The 18,942-nt window shown below is 46.7% G+C and overlaps 1 protein-coding gene across 14 annotated transcripts in view; it reads right to left on the bottom strand.

The window, feature by feature from the left end:
• Window positions 1-11,111: 11,111 nt before the first annotated feature.
• Window positions 11,112-18,942, bottom strand: part of Dlg3 (discs large MAGUK scaffold protein 3) — a 51,926-nt gene continuing 44,095 nt past the window's right edge. For 6 of the 14 annotated variants that reach the window (XM_087600605.1, XM_087600606.1, XM_087600608.1 and 3 more), the window contains 7 exons: window positions 18,428-18,469; window positions 17,178-17,228; window positions 16,445-16,546; window positions 15,684-15,856; window positions 14,696-14,805; window positions 14,305-14,396; window positions 11,112-13,303 (listed from right to left, as the gene is read on the bottom strand). In XM_087600605.1, coding sequence (XP_087456731.1) covers window positions 13,197-13,303; window positions 14,305-14,396; window positions 14,696-14,805; window positions 15,684-15,856; window positions 16,445-16,546; window positions 17,178-17,228; window positions 18,428-18,469 — 677 coding nt within the window. In that variant the 3' untranslated portion in view covers window positions 11,112-13,196. The remainder of the gene's footprint in view (window positions 13,304-14,304; window positions 14,397-14,695; window positions 14,806-15,683; window positions 15,857-16,444; window positions 16,547-17,177; window positions 17,229-18,427; window positions 18,470-18,942) is intronic. The other 8 variants (XM_087600607.1, XM_087600609.1, XM_087600613.1 and 5 more) reach the window with 4 other exon arrangements.

Below are 18,942 nucleotides of genomic sequence, written 5' to 3'. Positions count from 1 at the left end.
TTGGTGGTTGATACTGACACATCCTTGGGTAGTCCTGAGTACTGTATGAAACCAAGATGAGCGAGCCATGAAGAACAAGCCAGTAAACAGCACTCCTCCATGCTTCAACTTCAATTCCTGTCTCCAGGATTCTACCTGTCTGTCTTCCATGGATGCTGTACTAATAATGTAGAAGCACAAGCAAGATTTTCCTTCTCAAATTACTTAGAGTCATAGTGTTTCAGCACAGTAACTGATACCCTAATGAAGACACATGGTTATGATTGACTTTTCTTATTCGAGTGCACAATGTACAGAGCAAGTTGGGTAGAAGGAAATCAAAAGGGTACACAGTTGGACAGAAAACGAGTACTAAGAAGCTTATTGTTACAGCATGAGCTGAGGGAGATTGTGATTATTAAGGAGATTAGTGCCACCAAGCCTTGGAACAATGGGAAAGGTGCCCTCAGGTCAAGATTCCCACATAGCTAAGCTTCTAATTTGTGAAAGGAAAAGGCCTACTGAGTTTTCTGCTCCCAGAAAACAGCATACAAACATTACTGCAAATATGTCTCAAGGGACCAGGGTCTATCCCCAACATCTACTCACACTTGACTGTGTCATCCACAGGCTTTGGAGGCATGGAAAGAACTAGAGTGAAAGGGCCATGTGCTGTCCCTCTACAGTTCCAGAACCACTGAGGGCAGACAAAGTGGTAATGCGAGAAGCAGAGCCTGAGAGACTGTTATGTGAAGCAGAAAAGGTGGGACCTGCAGTGACGTGGAGACCACAATATGTTGGAGATGCCAGAGCTTTAAGACTTCTGTCAATAAAAGCTGCGCAGAGAGAGTAGAACCACCCCAAGAAAGAGTTGTGTGATGTAGGGAGCAAAGCAGGAGGGTAGGGCCATGTAAGCCCTCTAAAGGTGAAGCCCCAGGCACCAGAGATGGAACTGCAGGATTTGGATCTGCCCTGATGGGTTCCATTATTTTGTCCAGTATTTCCTCACTGTCACCCCATTCCTTCCTTTTCGAATAGCAGTGCATATTCTGGGACCCTTATGTACTAGAAGTCGGTGATTTTCTTTTTAATTTTACAGGGAGTTACAATTAAAAGTGTATCTTGAGTCCCAAAAGAGACTTTGAACTTTCAAATAGCATCGAAACTGTGAAAAACTGTGAGGGTTTTTGGAGTTGGACTAAATGCATTTTTGCTCATGATACGGCTATGAGGCTACGGGGGCAAGAGAATGGAATTTCGTGCTTTGAGTGAGGACCCCCTCCCTCCACCAGACTTATGTATTTGAATACTTCTCCCCAGTTGGGAAAAAGTTTGAGTTTGCATTGTAAAACCCTTAGGAAGTAGAGCCTTGCTGGATGATGTACATCACTGGGGGCAGGTTTTAAGAGCCCATAGCCAACCCCACTTTCAGTTGGCCTTTTCTGTTCAAACTCTGCAGTTGGAGCTGTCCTACTTTCTGCTCTAGCCACCTGCTATCTCCCTCACCATGATGAAATCTTCCTCTGAAACCACAAGCCAAACTAAACTGTTTCTGCCTTGTTCTGACCATGACATTTAATCACAGCAACAGAGAAAGAACTAATATGGGACCTGTTGAGAAAAACTGAGAAAGTCCAAAGTATCAGAAAAAGCATACTTAGGTTTTGAGAGGCATCCAAAACCTGAAAGGCATCAGGAAAAGCTGCTCTTTTCTGAGTCAGGACCAACTTAACCAATAAAGGAGTTTAAGCTGGAAATTGGCAGTCAGAAATGGGCCCTAAGAATGTTAACATAGGCAACAGTGGGTAAATTGTAGAAGGGAAAGTGAAGAAGAAGAAGAAAGGCTAGTTTGCAGGCCACTACAGTTACTCATTGAACCTTCAATAACAGAACTTACCAGTTAGTAAATGTATATGTTTGTGTGATTGTCTGACTACTTCCAAGACTCTGGTTTATACAAGGATGGAGCCCACATGCTGTAGAACAGTGTCCTGTGAGTCTAACAACTGTTCTCTTCTTCCTCAGAGCAGCTGTGATTATCTGTGAGCCACCCTTGATCATTTGTATTGATGCTTCATCATAGAAGGAGGTGGAGGGGTCACTAGACTCTCATCTGAGACCCCAACCACGGCCTCCTGCAACTTCTTGCAGCTGCATGCAATTGTGTCTCGGCTGTACATGGTTGTATGGTCTCAGGAAGTGAGAGTACACACAGTGTGAAAGACTCACTGAAGGAGGCTTCTACAACATGGAGACATCCCCCTTCATGCTGGACTGAGGCTTTTTCATGATGTGTCTGTTTTGAGGTCACCCATGCTCCTTAAGTAACCCCCCCACCCATGCTTCTATAAGTACGCCAAACAAACTAGTTAGTTTACCAAATTGGACTTTGGTAAAATTGTACTTTGGTTTATGATTGGCGTCTTGTCTAGGGGAAGTAGGTAGTTGTTCTTATTTCCCTAGGAAAAGCTCCCCAATCACTTGATACCTAAAACAGAGATGTGACAGAACCAAAGAAATAAGTTTGCGAAGGGTGACGTGGCCCCTTCAACAGGTGCTGAGACATAATAACTGAAGCTGATCCCTTTAACAGCAGAGAGTCTGCAGGCGTCCTGATATGGCTACCTTTCTCTATGTGCTATGGGAGGGTGTGCCTTCCGCAGTGGATATGCAACCAAAGATAAACTGAGAAGGGAGCACCCTTGGTCAGAATCCTTCGGTGACCATCTTCTCTATTTAGTGTAGGGTGTCATACCTACTTGATGAATGGAATGTCCCCCAAACCATTGATGAACTAGAGAACAAACATATCACAGTCCCTAGGAGGAGCTGTGGTGTCAGTTGCATGGGTGGATGATAAGAAATGCAACTGAAGTGCAGCTATCATCGCAGAAAAAACCCTGACCATGTAAGGGGGAATTCCAAGAAGAAAAAGACATAGTATCCTCATGTCAGCCTCTGATTTGTAAACTGGGAAAGGGAAGGATGGCATGGAGGCACTGGCTTGTTATACTTTATGGTTTGCTTGCTTAAGTCAGAGTCTCATGTGTCCTAGGCTGGCCTTGAACTCCCTGTGTAGCCAAGGGTGGCCTTGAACATATGATCTTCATGTCTTCATATCCTGGGTATTGAACTTATAGGCACGAGTGCAGTATGCAGTACTGTGGATCAAACTCAGGGCTTTCTGCATACTCGGCACTCTATAGCTGAGTTGAAACTATATTCAGCCCCAGGCCCAGCCTTGGCTTGCTGTGTCTTAAAGTTGGCAAGGGTGCAAGGAAAGGACAGTTATATCTATGCTAGAGAGTCCTTCTTGTGATCTAAAACCTTGGGAGCCATGGGAAGAATTGTATAGGAAGCAGGTGAGATACACACGATACAAGCTAGCCCTTAGATCCAACATTTATTACAGAGGAAGGGAAAATCCATGACTCAGCATGCAGACTGGAGCTTTTAAATGGCCCCAGTACAAGAAACCATGATAACCTGGGAACACCTACCACTGGGCCTGCTTGAGTTAAGGGAAAATTTTTACAAATGAATGAAAGAGCCTCTCACAGCCTGGCTTATGAGACTGCCAGACATGGGAACATGTAGGATGACAGTGCTTTGAAAGTAATAGAAACCGACTAATATAACTATCCATCCAACGCTGCATAACCCCAGGCAGTAGGAGGGAAGTCAGTCACTGATGGACTGGCTCATGTGAGTCATTAGAGACACTTGGTTATCACAGGCTGAGGTCCCCATGTATATCGGTGATTGGAAGACAAAAGAGGAGCCCGGAGTTACTGAGGGAATATGCCAGGGGTGATGTCTGCTGCCTAGCTCACTGATCACCAGAGAGTTAAGAATTTAATTCAATAGGGACTTTGGAACTAGTAAGGAACTTTAGTGGCTTTGGCTCTGACTGATCTGCCTGACTTAGCCTGACATATATATTGGGCCTGTAAAGTGGTAAAACAACACAGAGATGATTCGGAAAAAAAAGACAAAGCAGAGAAAGGTGTCTGTTTGGCTTATGTGAAGGCACATATAACAAGATTTGTGTCAAGCTAGCCTTCCCAAGGGGGGGGGAGGGGAGTGACAGCCAAATGCTGTGCTAGTGAGCTTCTAGAAGGCTTTAAAGACTAAAGAATAGTCCATAGAAAGCATAAATGATAAAATCAATGCAGGTGAAGATGGTATGTCCCAGGAGTGGGTAGTTATTCTCCCCCAGAGTGAGCTGTGTACGTTTCTCTCCTACAAAAAAAAATATGCGGGGTTGGGGATTTAGCTCAGTGGTAGAGCGCTTACCTAGGAAGCGCAAGGCCCTGGGTTCGGTCCCCAGCTCCGAAAAAAAGAACCAAAAAAAAAAAAAAGTATGCTAGGGCAGAGATTATCACCCAACCCCAGTCTCTCTCAGCAGCCAGATGTGATTGATGGAGAACTCTGGGTTAGAATAGATTCTTTGAATTTCATGAAGTTGTGCTAGGGAAATTAGGGAATGAAGGTGTCAAAATATACCCCAGATACAGCCAGAAGGTACCTGACAGACCCTCCTCAGGGGGGCAGCCAAGACAGTGAGCAAGCCAGGAGATAGTGCAGCCTCATTCCCTCTTGACCTTGGACCAGGCCAAGCAGCTTAAGTCACCCCTACTAAGCCCATTTGGTCTGGGGTGATACGTGGGTGCCCACAGTAGCACCACTGGATGACGTAGCAAAATGGATTTTGTAGAATGGTTGACTATAAGAGATACAAATTGTAAATTGTAGAATCTAAAGATTATAGATTATATAAATAGTACCTACCTCCCATCATGTCACTGTTCTAATCTTTGGTCTTTTGATCAAACAACTGACAAGGGGGATAAGATCCTTTCATGTATTGTACCTTATTAATATTTCTCTCGAGTACCCATGTTGGTGCTGACTCAGATCAACTGATGCTTGGTGCCATGGACAGTGGTGGGCTTTGAGAGTCCTGCCTACTCTCTATAAAAAGTTTTCATCATCTTAATTAGGTATAGTGCTAATCTCTGAGTATTTTGAAGATGTGGAAAATCACCCCAAAGACAGTACACCTACGTTAGCAAGCATTGAAAGTCGGTTCGTCTAAGGTGTAAAGGCTAGGCATAGATGTGATTCTTGGGAGCTTTTTGTTTGTGTAAGGCGCAGATTATACACAAAAGGGTATTTGAGAAAGCACTCCAATAGATTGTACCTGTAAATGTTAGAACAGTGACTAAACAATGAACAAAAGTACTCTGTGTTGAGGGGGAAGATGTTCCCAGAAGCCATATGGTTATAAGCTCAGTGCCAGCGATGGGCTACCACCCTGACCTGCTGGCCAGGGAAGCCCTAGAATACCTCAAAATGATAAAGCTATTGCTGTTGCTTGTATGCCACAGTGTGATGGCTTTAAGGACCCCCTCTTCCGTTGCCAAAAATAGTTTGTGCTTTGGTTACAGGGCATGAAGAAATCAATCAGGGACTGAGCTGAAAGTTCCCTTCCACTTGGCTAGCTTTCATAGTGCTGGAAGGCGTATTACACAGTCTTCTGGGAGAGGATTGTCATCAATACTCCCAGACTGTTAACCCTATAGACTACGTTATCCACCTTGTAGGCAAAATTGCTAGCTGCTACAGGAGTGGCACAGAGTGTTATGGGTGAAACTAGCAACTCGCATTGGATTTAAGGCCGGCTTCAAAGAAGGGACTTTATATCTGGTACTATAGGCTAGAACACACCTTGTGACTAAGGAGGTCATAGGCCCTGGTGGGAAAATAACTGTTATTGTTAAATATAATGCTCCTGCTTAGGACCTCCTAAACATGTGTGCTTATGCACATAGATTATTGCAGCTACCAGCCTTGCTCAAGGAGGCTTGTGTTTGCAGTGACTAGCTACTACAGCGGCATTATTAGTCAAGCTACTCAGGAGTAAGTGCCTGTTGCTGTAGCATAGTGATCCAATGCTTGGCCAAATGGAAGAAAATAGTCATGTCTGTCATCCCCTCCAAGGCTCGGGGAACATGTGAGAGGTTGAAGCAGACTCAACGATCTAGAGAGGGTGGAGTTACAGCTATAATCACGCTTATCAAAGCAGCTCCCTCATTGCAAGACACCTTCCAGATTGCATCTGTGGACATTCCCTCCTACAAGGGAGTGGGCTTGGGCCATTAGACCCTCACCTAAGATTCTAGCCACTCCTTCTTACATTTCTCTTGAAGTTGTATGCACTTCTCCGTCTCTGGAGGCAGTAACAGAATAGTGTAGAGGGTACTCCACCTATGCACCTATGGGGGTCATCATTCATCCTGAGGTGAGACCTTTGGGTGGTGTGCTGCTTTGGGGTCAGTCATCCTCTATACCTAACCCCTCACCCATGCTCCACAAGCCCACCAGAAAGACAAACCGAGCAGGACACTGGGGGCAGGACTCAAACTTGGCTAATCTAACCCAGGATTGCTATCCTGTCACCTTTTCGTTGCTTCGGTAACCCCATTCAAGCTAAGAACCACTTCATCTCCCCAAAGGCAGGCATATGGGTATTTTTGGCACCTTCATTTCCTAACTTCCCTGGTACAACTTCTTCATGAAATTCAAATAATCTGTTTTAACCCAAAGCTTTCTAATTGTTCAATCTGTTATGGAATTTGACCCCACTTCCAGCCCATAGAAACAATGTCCCCTGGTCACAGTCTCCGGATCGTTTTTATCCTTGCTCCTTATTAAAGGAAGAGCCCCTAGCCTGCCAACAAGTGATGTTTGGTTGTATAGTGTAGTGGTTTGAATGTGCTTGGAGTGGCACTATTAGGAGGTGTAGCATTGTTGGAGGAAGTGTGTCACTTTAGGGGTAGGCTATGAGACCCTCCTTCTAACCACATGGGAGTCAGTCTTCTATTGGCTTTTAGATGAAGATGTAGAACTCTCAGCTGTGCCTGCACCATGCCTGCCTGGATGCTGCCGTGCTCCCACCTTGATGATAATGGACTAAACCTCTGATCCTGTAAGCCAGCCCCAATTAAATGCTGTCCTCATGACAGTTGACTTGATCATAGTGTCTGTTCACAGCAGTAAAACCCTAAGACATATGACTGTCCTTTTCTTCAAAAGCAGTTCTTACAACTTTTATGTCACCTGCCTCATTGGCTTTAAGTGAAAGTTCACAAAAACATGAACTTTTTGTGAAAGATTTGGCAAAGCCACACCCTTTAGAATTCTACTGAATCATTTAAGTATTAGAGATGGGAGAGCTTTGAGATCATCTGCCCCAAACCTTAGTTTTAAGTAAGACTGAAGCCCAGAAAGGGACATTTTAACAGTCATTCAGCCAGCACCTGTAATATGCAGGGCAAGTATCATGGAAACACATAGCAGATACACGCCAGGCCTTCCAGAAGCATTTTGTCTAGTTGGAGAAGGACATGTGGACAAACAGCTAGCATGCAAAGAAGGGCAAGTCTGCAGAAACTGCTAGGAGGGTACAAAAGGGGCTTTCTTCTGAAAAATCAGCGGCATTAGCATGAATGGTAACATTTCAGCTGAAGCTTTTAGATTTCGTAACAGAAGAGATGTGAATTACAAAGACTTCAGACAGAGGCCTTGCTCCTAGGTTAAAAAAAAAACAAAAACAAAAATCAAGGAATCGACATTGCTTTCAAGAACTATCAGGCGGCGGCAGCGCAAGAGCAGATAGCCAGTACAGTAAAGGGTGCTCAGCAAATCCTGTCCCCGTCCCCATTCTGAATAGGGCGGCTTGTGCCTGCAGATACTAAAGGTCTCAATCTGAATACCACTTCCAGAGAGGCTGTGCCCATGCACCTTTTCTTTCTTTCTTTCTTTCTTTCTTTCTTTCTTTCTTTCTTTCTTTCTTTCTTTCTTTCTTTTTTTCGGAGCTGGGGACCAAACCCAGGGCCTTGCGCTTGCTAGGCAAGCGCTCTACCACTGAGCTAAATCCCCAACCCCACATGCACCTTTTCTAACAACTCCTCATCCTGGGCTTTTCCTTCATTGCCTTCTGCCTTAATATAAAATTCTATTTCTTCCTTGTTTCTGTCTAGGTCCTAGGCTCCTTCAGACTAGGGCTGTTCTTGTGCCCTTGTCTTTCTATCACCAAGAAGAAGGCCCCTCAATAAGTGCTCTGTGAGCAGCAGCTCCTGACATATAAGGGTGGGGCAGGGATAGTGACAAAGACCTATACTAAGGTCATAAATATTTGACACGTTTTGGCTGGAAAGTCTATCCGATGACCCAAGGAGTCAGATCAGCATTAAGCCTGGGGGTAGGAAAATGTTGGGGGGGGGGCAGTGGAAGGGGAGGAGCATGCTCATAGTAAAATGACTTCCCCTGGGGAAGAGTGAGGTCAGGGCCTCGTCAAGTTTCTCAGGTCTTAAAATTTCCTGTTGGGGAAGTAAATGCTGGCCTCTAACAGCTCTCAGTTGCTGTTAAAGGATAGCCTTAGTTGAGCACATGTTGTCATTTGCATGTGGCCAGATAGCTCTAGGCAGGACAGCAGAGTGAAAAGAAGGGGAGCGAGCTGAGCAGGACCAAGCAGTTGAAGGTGAATGGAAAGAAAGCAAATGGTAAGATCCCAGTGGAAGACACAAGGTCAGAAAGTAAAGCATGACTGCAGGCAGGGGTCAGTCTGTCCTGTCCTCAGGGTCCAGACAGACTGCTGCTCATTTATCCGCTTCACTCTCTGGGGCGGCACTTGAGGGCATGTGTGAAAGAGCAGTGCAGACAGCTCTAGGTGAGAGAGGCACACAAACAGGGCCAGGACGAGGTCTTGAGCACAGCAAAGGCACAGGCAGCTGAGGTACCTAGGAGCACGGCTACTGGAGCCATTGGCTGTGTTTGGCTCACCTCTGTCACAGTCACATATTAGCCACACAATCCCACTGTGCCTCACTTTCCTTACATGGGAAACAGTGAGAATAAGACATCTCCTTCGTAGCTGTTTTTGGCAACTGGTGAAGGAGCACACATGTGTGAATGAGGTCAGTCAATGTACAAAGGGTCAATTCCATGTTCCTGTGGGAAGAGGGCGTGGCCCTGCTGCGAATGAGATCCTTGTACCGAGTGTTGACATATTAAGGAGTCTTCTAGGTAACTAAGGTGGGCAAGTGGGCATTCCCAGGCAGAGAAAGACCACAAGTCAAGATCAGGTTTGGGGATTACTGCTTTTAGAGAAAGCAAATGGCTAGAGAAGAAAGGGCTGCTGTGGGAGAAAAAGGCCAAGGTTTAACAGATAGGCCACACACCAAAGAGTAATGGGCCTTCTGGGGTTACCTCTCCTGGGGGTGGACAAGTCAGGCAGCATACCTCTCGCCCCTGTTCCTCCCTGGCTGAGTGCTGATGGGCAAGCCAGTCAGGGAGGGATGGCCGTACAGTTCATGCAGTCTCATATATGTGGAAAAGCCCACTAGAGGGAATCACTATGCCCAGTGGTGATGGCTCTGCATGAAATACTCGAGGTGTCATTGTTGAAGGTGTAGCTTCTGACAGCATAGATATCCACCTCTGAGGAGTCCAGACATGCAGGACCTGGCTTTACTTTCTCTTGGAAGTAATGGAAGCACAGCCTTTTGAGGAGATTGGAATTTGAGCTGCCGAAGTTATTCACAATGGCAATTTTAGGTCCTAGAGGTGCCAAGGAAATTACTGAATGGATAAAAAAAGATTCGTGGAACTGAAGCCATGGAAGCCCAGCTGGAAACCAAGCCAACAGACAAAACCTGAGGAGTGGCAAGACTGAGTGGAGACAGGCCATCCGCATGGAGGAAGAGGCCTCGTCTGGGTTCTGCTCAGCACAGGCTACCCTGAAAGGGTGAATGCTGGGGACCCCTGCTCATCTTATTGCCTCCTTAGTCTAGACAGTGCTTAAACCCAGGCAGGCATTGTCCTGTCGGAAAAGACTGGGAGCCTTTAGTAATGCCTGTTCTGCTTGAGCCCAAGATCCCTTCTCAGGCTGTCTGAGTCAGTCCTCAACCCCACATTCTTCTGTGTGCTTGTGTTAGCTTCATTCCTGGCCCCTCAGTATATATGCACTTGCTCCTGGTAAAGAGTGTACTTTCACTAGCTAGTGTCAAACTTTCAAAGTAGGATATAAGTTGGTAAGTTGTGTTTGATTAAGTATTTATTTTTTGAGTTCTTCCTGTTAGAGGTGAAGAAATTTAGTCAGGCTTGGCTTCAGTCAACAGCAGACTTGAGAGGACCCCTGACTCTTCACAGAGACAAGGTCCTGCTGACAGTCCAGCCCCACACACCAGGGGGCCTGTCTCCCTTTGGTGTTTCCAAGTTACTCAGTTGTTTTCTTCTGCTGGGGCTTAATTTCCTCCAGCTGTACTTCCCGTAGACGGGACATCAACTATGAGGAGAGTCTCAGCATAGTGCACTTTCAAGCCAAGTGAATTTCCTCAGCCCCGCAGAGCTCTTTAGGGGTTCCCTTTTATTGGGTTACCTTATAACACACGAGAGACTATAGCGAGGCAAGTTCTGTGCATACCATGAAACCCCACAAATGAGAGAGGGCAATCATCCTTCCTGGGGCTCAGCCCACACACCTCAGGGGTGGCTCAACCTTTCGGGTTTCACTCTTGCACCTTAATTATGGCAGCACCCCTTCAGGCTTCTTCCCACGAGCTGCCTGCATGCCGTCAGCCACAGCCAGAAATACCTGCTTCAAGCACTTCTTAAGGGCCACAAGGACGACTGGACCTCTCCAGGCTGGACTCATCCTACCTTCACTGTAGGAAAGGTAGCTGGTAGGCAGGCAGGCAGCTCTTACCATTCCTCTCAGTGCTGTGACCACCCGCTGGCCCCTGCTTCTCTAGCATGCATCTTTGTTATGGTAGCATTTTCCACCACACAAAATATTTAGAAAACTGTCAGCATCTTACCACCAAGGACATGGCCCCTCCCCAGTTGAGAGTGATAAGGGCAGCTTCTAGGCCAGGGTAGAAGCCTCAGTATACACTTTTAGCTTAGTTTTAGCAAAGGATCCAGCATCATCTGGGGTCACACCCTTCTCAAGGACTGCCTGGTCAATTGCCCCTCCCCCAGCACTACAAAACATTGGTCTGAGTTCTTCCTGCTGTTGGGCCCCAACCACCCTTCTGGACTACTTCAAGAAGGTCTCTGAGCCATTGTTCATTGCAACTATCATTTATTAAAAAATATATGTCTCCTTGGAAGGAACACTGGTAAACCAACTATTATCATGCTTACTTTGAATCTTTGCTTTTCTTCCCTGGGAGGGAGGGAGGGCTGAGCATTGTTCACACCTGTCAGTTACCATCAGAGAATCAACACTCTCCGCTCACCCCCCTCATGAGAGTCACAATCATCTGTCGCTTTATCCCTCTTTGCCTTCAATCCAGTGTACTGCCCAAAGGAAAGCTGCTGCCTTTTCTTTCTTCTGACTCTGGGCCCCACGAGTCACAGTTAGCCTCATTGTGCTGGTAGGATACCTGTGAACAGAGTTCCTGAATGTGGCTGGTAGTGCTTTAAAGTGTCTTCAACACTGCGTCACCTGCAATGGTCCTAACCCAGTTGAGGGCCAAGCAATTCTATGTTCTCCCCTGCGTCATCCCTCCAGTGTGGAGGTGAGGGAGGCACGTTGGCTTCAAAGGAGCATAGTGGGGTGGGGTAGGGCCTGGACCACACCTGCTGCCTGCACTGGCTGTGGGAGGAAAACTACCTGGACCAGTCACTGCCATCAGACTCTGGGAAAAAAGCAACAAGATTTCACAGCTCACCAGTAAGCGAGTCTTAGCTCTACAGCTCAAATTTACAGCATTAAAGTCTACTTTCTTCTTGAAGAAACAGTAAGCTACCAGCTGTTGGTGAGGGGGCTGGGGTAGGGCAAATGGAGCAGTTACAAAGTAAAAGAACCCAAATTCAACTCACTACACGGCTGGTCAAGCCTGGTGCTCTTCCGCTGTCCCAGCACAGAGCTGGAAGGCAAGCTCGTCCCTACGCCTGTCAGTGGCCCCATGAAGGAACCCCTAGCTAAGTCCAGCATAGTAACTGAGCGCAGCTTGTACTCTCTGCCCTCACCAGCCCCTGCTTTCCCTCTGTTGACTGGATGGCCAGGCCGGAGTTACTGCTGTATCCCAGGCCTGGCTCCTTCCGAACCTCACAAGCCTTTAGAACACTGGCAAATAGGATTCTACGCATTCACTTAAATAGTAAAAGTAAAATTTGGAATAATGAAAAGGCTGACACAGTAGCACAACATGGTTTTGGTTTAACAGCAGCTTAAAAATGAACAAAAAGGAAACCTCTCATGCAGACACGTCAGGCGGCATAGAACAATAGGCAATTTCATCCGGAGCGTCATTAGCCATTCATTCTCTCTTTCTGCACAGGAATGGCTGCCCTGCAGGGGCAGCAACTGCTTTCAGTCAAGTCTCCAAGCTCAAGCTCCCAGCCAAAGCCCCTTCTCTTGCGCTGTAGGTTGGCCCCACCTGGAGCAAACCTTAGCTCTGAAGAGAATGACCAAATCCAAGTGCTTTGGTATAGCACTTACTACTGTTGTCAACCCCTTCCCAACCAGTGGAACATAGGATGTCATCTGATTGGAATATGAAAATTAAAGCATTTCTCTAATAACATAGTACCATTGATGGACATCTCCATAGATTTTTCTAGTCCCAATGTATGTGAATATATATATATATTATAGAAGAGTGTATAATATATATATATAATAATTTCTATATATTTTATATAAATTACATATATATATCTATATATAAATAAGATACTTTCTGTAGCCGTTACGTTGCACTGTTCAGAGCTGCAAGCCAGCAGTACAGGGTAGAAATGCCCAGGGGCACCTCATCACGTGGGCTGTTTCGCTCACTTCACAAGCTGTGCAGTTGTCCAGAGTCTGTCTTTCCGTCAGTCCTCGTCTCTTCTCTGCGCTTCTGCTGGGTGTTTATGAGAACAACAACTCTGATGGGTTTGCACCTGTGCTAGCGCGGGAAAGGTCCATGCAGGAATGGGCACGGTCACATGATGAGTGAGATGGCATCATCCCAAAAAATAAACCAAAACCAAACAACATTTTTAAAAAAGAACAGGACTAGAAAACTCAATTTTTGACATATCTAAAAAGGGGGACAAGAACAGTAGTCATTTGTTCTCCCCGTGGGGACAGGAATGAAGAGGAAGGAGGGAAGAGGGACTTGATTTCTTCTGTTCACAAGAGAATGGTTGGAGGGGATTCTTCAGAGTTTTTCAGGGGATGGGACCCAAATGTAGTGCCCAGACTGGTCCTCAATGATTTGTTTGATTTTGTTATAAATCTCTTCCAGTGAGTCACCCTGTACAATGGCTAAAGTGAAGAGAGAACAAAATAAATTACCACTGTGGTCCATAATAGTGCCCCCAAGTCCCAGCCATCCTGCTTTAGGAACAACCTTCCTATGCTGCCCCCAGGGCATGATGGACACTCACAGAAACACGGGGTCTGGCTCCTTGAGTTATCTGCCTAGGGTTCAGTGCAGAAGTATAGCTGGCTAGGTGCCCGGAGCCCAGGGCTGGACATCAACTGCTACAGTCAGTGAGTCAGTGAGACTAGCAATGTGCAGGCAGGGTGTTGGTTGTAAAGATACTTTGAGTATCCACTGCGTGCCAGACACGGAAGCTCTCAGTGCTTCTGTTGTGGGCTGACAGCCTATAATCCAAAGCAGTTTCACTCAAAGAGTTGGGAAATCCCAGTTACCCAGGGGAAGAGCAGAAAGACACAATTTCTGGCAAGAGGCAGAGTTCTTAGGGGCCATCACATCTGCTGTGTCAGAGGTCAGTGCAGGAAACAAGGACATACAAATGGATGATAAACGATTCCAAAGACCCTTGGTGTGTGAATAATTTCTGATTTTACTTGGCTAACCCAAAGTTATGAGTTTGAATTTATTCACTACCAGCCTGCTCAGAGACACCAAGTGCTGTATTTTAAAGAGAATCTTTTCCACTTTTAGAATTGGCCTTCATAAAGTACACACATGCAGACTGATCCACAACTCAAACACCACACTAAGAAACCACCAACAAACATCAACACCAAACCACGGGAGGCAAAAACATTCAGGAAGAAGAGCAGGGAGGGAGGAGACAAAGGAACCCGCAACCTCACAGAACGTGCAAACAGATCAAACAAAGGAACCAGCAAAAGCCTAGCCTGGGAGTGGCTTGTGCTAGAACCTGGCTAACTGGTGGCTGACAGAAAACCTGAGTGCCTGTCTGTGCTCAGTGACTGCAAAGCTCCCTGGGCATTTTAGCTCTAAGTCTCCCTGAGCTAGTGTCCAGCCTGCCCAGAGGACTCCGGATTCTTACCTGTAAAGTATTCTCCAAATTCTTGCTCCAGTTTCATGGCTTTGTCAAAGATCTTATTTGCTTGTTCGTATGTCTGCCGTCGGTTCATTTCCCTGCCAAAGACACAGAAGCAATGCATTTCCAAGGGAGATCCTATGTCCTAACACAACAAAATGCTCTAGGTGTCCTGAAAAATCTGCTACACAGTCACCTTAGAGTACACCATGGCTAACTCCCTCCTCAAAACCTCCAAGGCTAAAAGCCCAACTAGGAAGGCGGAGTACGCCTAGGCGCCCAAACAGGAGGAACAGCAGGCATTCAGAGATGGTTTCAACCTTTCTCTGTGCTCCCCCTGCCCAGCAAATCTACTTTATTCCCTCTCCAGAGTCAGTTGAGTCCTGTGGACACTTACATAAGTGCTTCGATGGACTTGGGCTTGATGAAAATGGCAATGGGATAAAGTTGTGCTTGCTGCAGTCTCTTTATAGCGTTGCCGGACACGTCTAAGATGCAGTGCTTGCCCTGGAAAAGTAGGCCTGTATCAGCTCACCCGGTCCCTGGCTAAAGGTCCCCAAGAAACCCAGCCTGAGAAGAACACAAACACACACATTCTAGAGGCCCTGAAAAGCTCCCAAGGTTTCTTGTTTCTGTGATGGTTCTTTTTGGTTGTTAAAGACATCAGGTTAAGGCTCAGAGGTTAAGAGTTGGTTGCTCTTCCAGAAGACTGGGGTTCAATACCCCGTACCCACATGGCAGTGAACAACTGTAACTCCAAATCCAGAGGGTACAACACCCACAGATTGACATACATACAGGAAAAATACCAAAGCACATGAAATAAAAATAAATATTTTTTAAAGTACCACCTTACAGATTAGTGAAGCTCGCTGCTATGTCTGTGAGGGCCTTCCCAGAAAAGGTTAACTAAGGGGAAAAACAGACTGAATATAGGTAGCACCATCCTATCATGGCTTTGGAAACCCAGAGGAAACAAAGGGGAAAACTAAGAAAGCTCCCCACACAAGATTCTCTTTGCTTCCTGCTAAGCAGATAAGCAGGTCAGCTTTACTGTGCCCGCATTAACACAGGCGAAAACCTCTGAAACCGTAAGCCAAAAATCAATCTTTCTTCCAAGTTGTTTGGTCACAGTGGCAAGAAGACTGAAGAACACAGCATCTACCACCAAGAGGAGGCCAGGGCTCCCCAGGGGCCTTCCTCCCTGGTGGCCGATGCATCAGTGAAAGTTGGACAACAGAGACGTGTGCCATGACTGAGGGCATGGAGAAACTCTAGAGCTTTGCTCAGCAGTGTGGGGACAGTGTGAATGCAAGTGGATGCGAGGACTGAACGTTTATTTCTTTGTGGCTCAAGGGCAGCCAGACTACCTCCTCTTTGCTTACCCTCTCTGCAACCGCCCGCACAGACTGGATGCTGGTCCCGTAGAGATTATCATTGAACTGGCCTGCCTCGATGAACTTGTTGTCCTGAATATCCTTCTCCATCTGTTCCCGGGAAACCACAAAGTGGTAATCCTGTCCATCTACCTCGTTATCACGCCGAGGTCGGGTGGTATCTGAAGGAAGGAAAAAGAAAGAAGAAAATGTTGTGTGCCCCAAAGGCAATGATCTGGGCCATTAAAGGCCACCTTCGTCCTTTCTCACAGGAAGGACACAAGACTACTCCAATATTTTTCAGATGAATGAAAAAAAAACCTTGGAAAGATTTTGTTTGGCCTATTTCCTCTTCCAAACTCCAGATAATGTACACAGGGTCCTTGAGGGTAATGGGGACCAAAAAGGTGAGGCTTCATGAGACATGGCCTGACCGAGGATGCAATAGTTGGCATGGGAGTTAGGAAACTCAAAAAATGGTTCCTCAAACCACTTTGTGTACAATGACCTGGGTTTAATTCCCAGCACCACAAGGAAACAAAAACAAAAACAATGATGGGCCTCGCCATTTGTAAAATTAATCCTGACCATCACCACCCCAACTTTAGCTCCATAGCATCAAGCAGCTAAGTTGGTTGCCAACCCTGCCAGTACCACTTACTACCTGTCTTCCAGGAGGTCCCGAATGGCCCTGATCCTAGACACCTTTAAAAAAGTAGCACTTCCCAGAGTCCCAAACCTCACTCATCTGGGTCTGCCTGTGCTCTTACGTGGCACGCAGGATCCAAACTTATGCGGGAACTCAGAGATGAGGTCATCATTGACTCGGTCCTTCATTGGGCCCAAGATGATCACAGGCCTGGCATAATGAACTGGGGAGGGAGAGCACAGGACAATGAACAGAGGTCCCACAGGACAACCTGCCCTTCCTCCAAGGACAGAGGCTCTGTGGCCACCATTCAGACAAGGTGAAGCAACTAAGGCTATTCTCTGGCTTTTAATTAAAGACTTCAAGCCTTTAAATTTGACAATCTAAAGTCTCAGGCAAGTCTAAAATCAGAAGCATCTCCATTTCCAACAGACTCACGAGCAATTTCCACACAGACCCTCACTACTAAGCAAGGTTCTTGCAAAGCAGATGCCCAGGGGAGGATACAGGTCCTTTGCCTGCACAGCAACCATTGCATCTGCTGAGGATACAGGCCTTTCCTGCTTTCCTCTGAAATCCACCTGCCCTTGGGAAGGCATCCAACCATTGCATCTGCTGAGGATACATGCCTTCCCTGCTTTCCTTTGAAACCCACCTGCCCTTTGGAAGGCCTCCTAGCAGTGGGCGAAAGTATCACAAGAGGTGTGTGGAGCATGGCATCCACCCAGTGATGCTAGGGAGGAGCCAAGGGCTAGATGGACCAAGCCTCCTCCTCCCTGCCCGGAAGCTACCCTCCACTAAGCCCCATGACCGGGAGACTGGCACAAAGGCAAGACTCTCAGAAGGGGGCTTACTTTCTTGTCGTGTCACTGGCTCATATGACAAAATAGCATCCTCTTGTCCTTCTGCAAAAAGGGAAACACGTTAGTACTTTATGATCTGATGACTGACTGTGTACAGCATTTACCACACCCCACACCCACCATGAAACAGTCTCACTTTCTGTTGGCAAGAAGGCTAAGGAGCCATTCACCAACCTTGGGCTGGGCTGTTTTCATTCAGTGAAATATTGCCCAATTATGGGGCAAGGCCCAGAAGTCAAGTCTCCACCAAACCACCCCAAGCTCTAGGGTCACTTCCTATAGGTAATAGTTGGTTATATTCAGTAGCCCCTTGTTCTGAGAAGAATCATAGAGAAGCTCCAACAGGTTAAAACACATTTGCAGAATCACTTTACCTGAATCCAGACACTTAGCCCAACCTCCAAAGTTGTGGCCTAATGTTGCCCCTTTAAAGGTCTAAGAAGCATCTAGGAAACTGGTGCATGTCTGAGCTAAGGTCCCAGTATCATTTAAGAGCAATACTGAACCTGCTCTCTGCTCATGGTGGACCCCCATGTGAACTGGCAGTGATTATGTCTTCCTAAAAAAGTCACCAACACATCTAGTACTGGGTGCCTATAGTTCCCAAGCTGACAACAATACTAGGGAAGGCAGCAAGAGCTGCATGGAGCCACAGGATACTTGCTACAGGACTCCTTCAAAGCCTGAGAGTCCTGGGTTGAGTTTTTAAGACCTCTAGTCACTGCAGCTTCTCAAAGGCCAACGTTCCCAGAGCTTGTGAGATTTGAACTATGGTTTCAATACTGTAGTCACAGGAGCTCCCAAGGCATTTGGGGCAATTCTTTTCCTGACTATCTAATTCAGCCAGAAGTTAAGGTGGTCCTAGGAGCCCAGAAAGGCAGATGGAAGGCAGAAGCCATTTTACTTTTGGTCTCTGAGCAAATCTGTACAGCTGGTAGTCTCAGCAGCCTACATGCCCATGGCATGGACCTGATTACTGGCAGTTTATCCTCCCCAGTACCCCAGGGCTGGTTTCAAACCAGGTCCTCACTAGAGCTGTAGGCTTACTCTCTCTCTAATCTACAAAGTCCATCCATCCCACAAGGTGAATGAGCTGGCCACAGCATCTCCAGGGGATCAAAGTATACATGGCTAAAAGGAGCAGCAGCCTCTGAGCGGCGATGGTAGCGGTGAATACTGGAATGGTGATGGCAGGGAGACATGGGGAAGCTACAGGACACGGGGGCATGACACACACTTACTGGAACTGCTTTCGCTGTCACTGGTGTTGGATGTCACTCCCTCTGCAAGCCAACAAAAAAGAGACTCCAATTCAGAACACACCACTGAGAGGTCACATGCAGCACAAACTCAAATGCGCCAGGAGTGAGACAGCAAGCTGCCAACCAAGTCAGGCCACAGGAGGCCTGCCACATCCAGGCCACCAACTGGGAAGCATAGCTCCAATCCTGAGATTCTGGCCACCTCCTCCATGTCCCCAGAGCCCACTCAGTTTGCCAAGTCCCTCCATAGGCACTAGAAGCCTTATTTCCTTTCATAGAATATTCTTCATCTGAATCAAGCCAGCCGATTTGGATGGTTTCCAAATCCTGTCTCAGAACTGATCTCCTAAGGCTAATGGGCAGGAAGGAAATGAATAAGGAACGGTCAAAGAGAAAAAGCCCAGGCATGCTGCTGCTCACGCATTTTCTCCCAAGACAGAGCCACCAAAGGTACAGAATTGTGTGGCACTCTCCAACTTAGAGGCTCATCACTG

This window comes from Rattus norvegicus, chromosome X, assembly GCF_021556685.1.
Source record: "Rattus norvegicus strain SHRSP/BbbUtx chromosome X, alternate assembly SHRSP_T2T, whole genome shotgun sequence".
Classification (NCBI taxonomy): Eukaryota; Metazoa; Chordata; class Mammalia; order Rodentia; family Muridae; genus Rattus; species Rattus norvegicus.
This window is presented reverse-complemented; position numbering and strand designations above follow the sequence as displayed.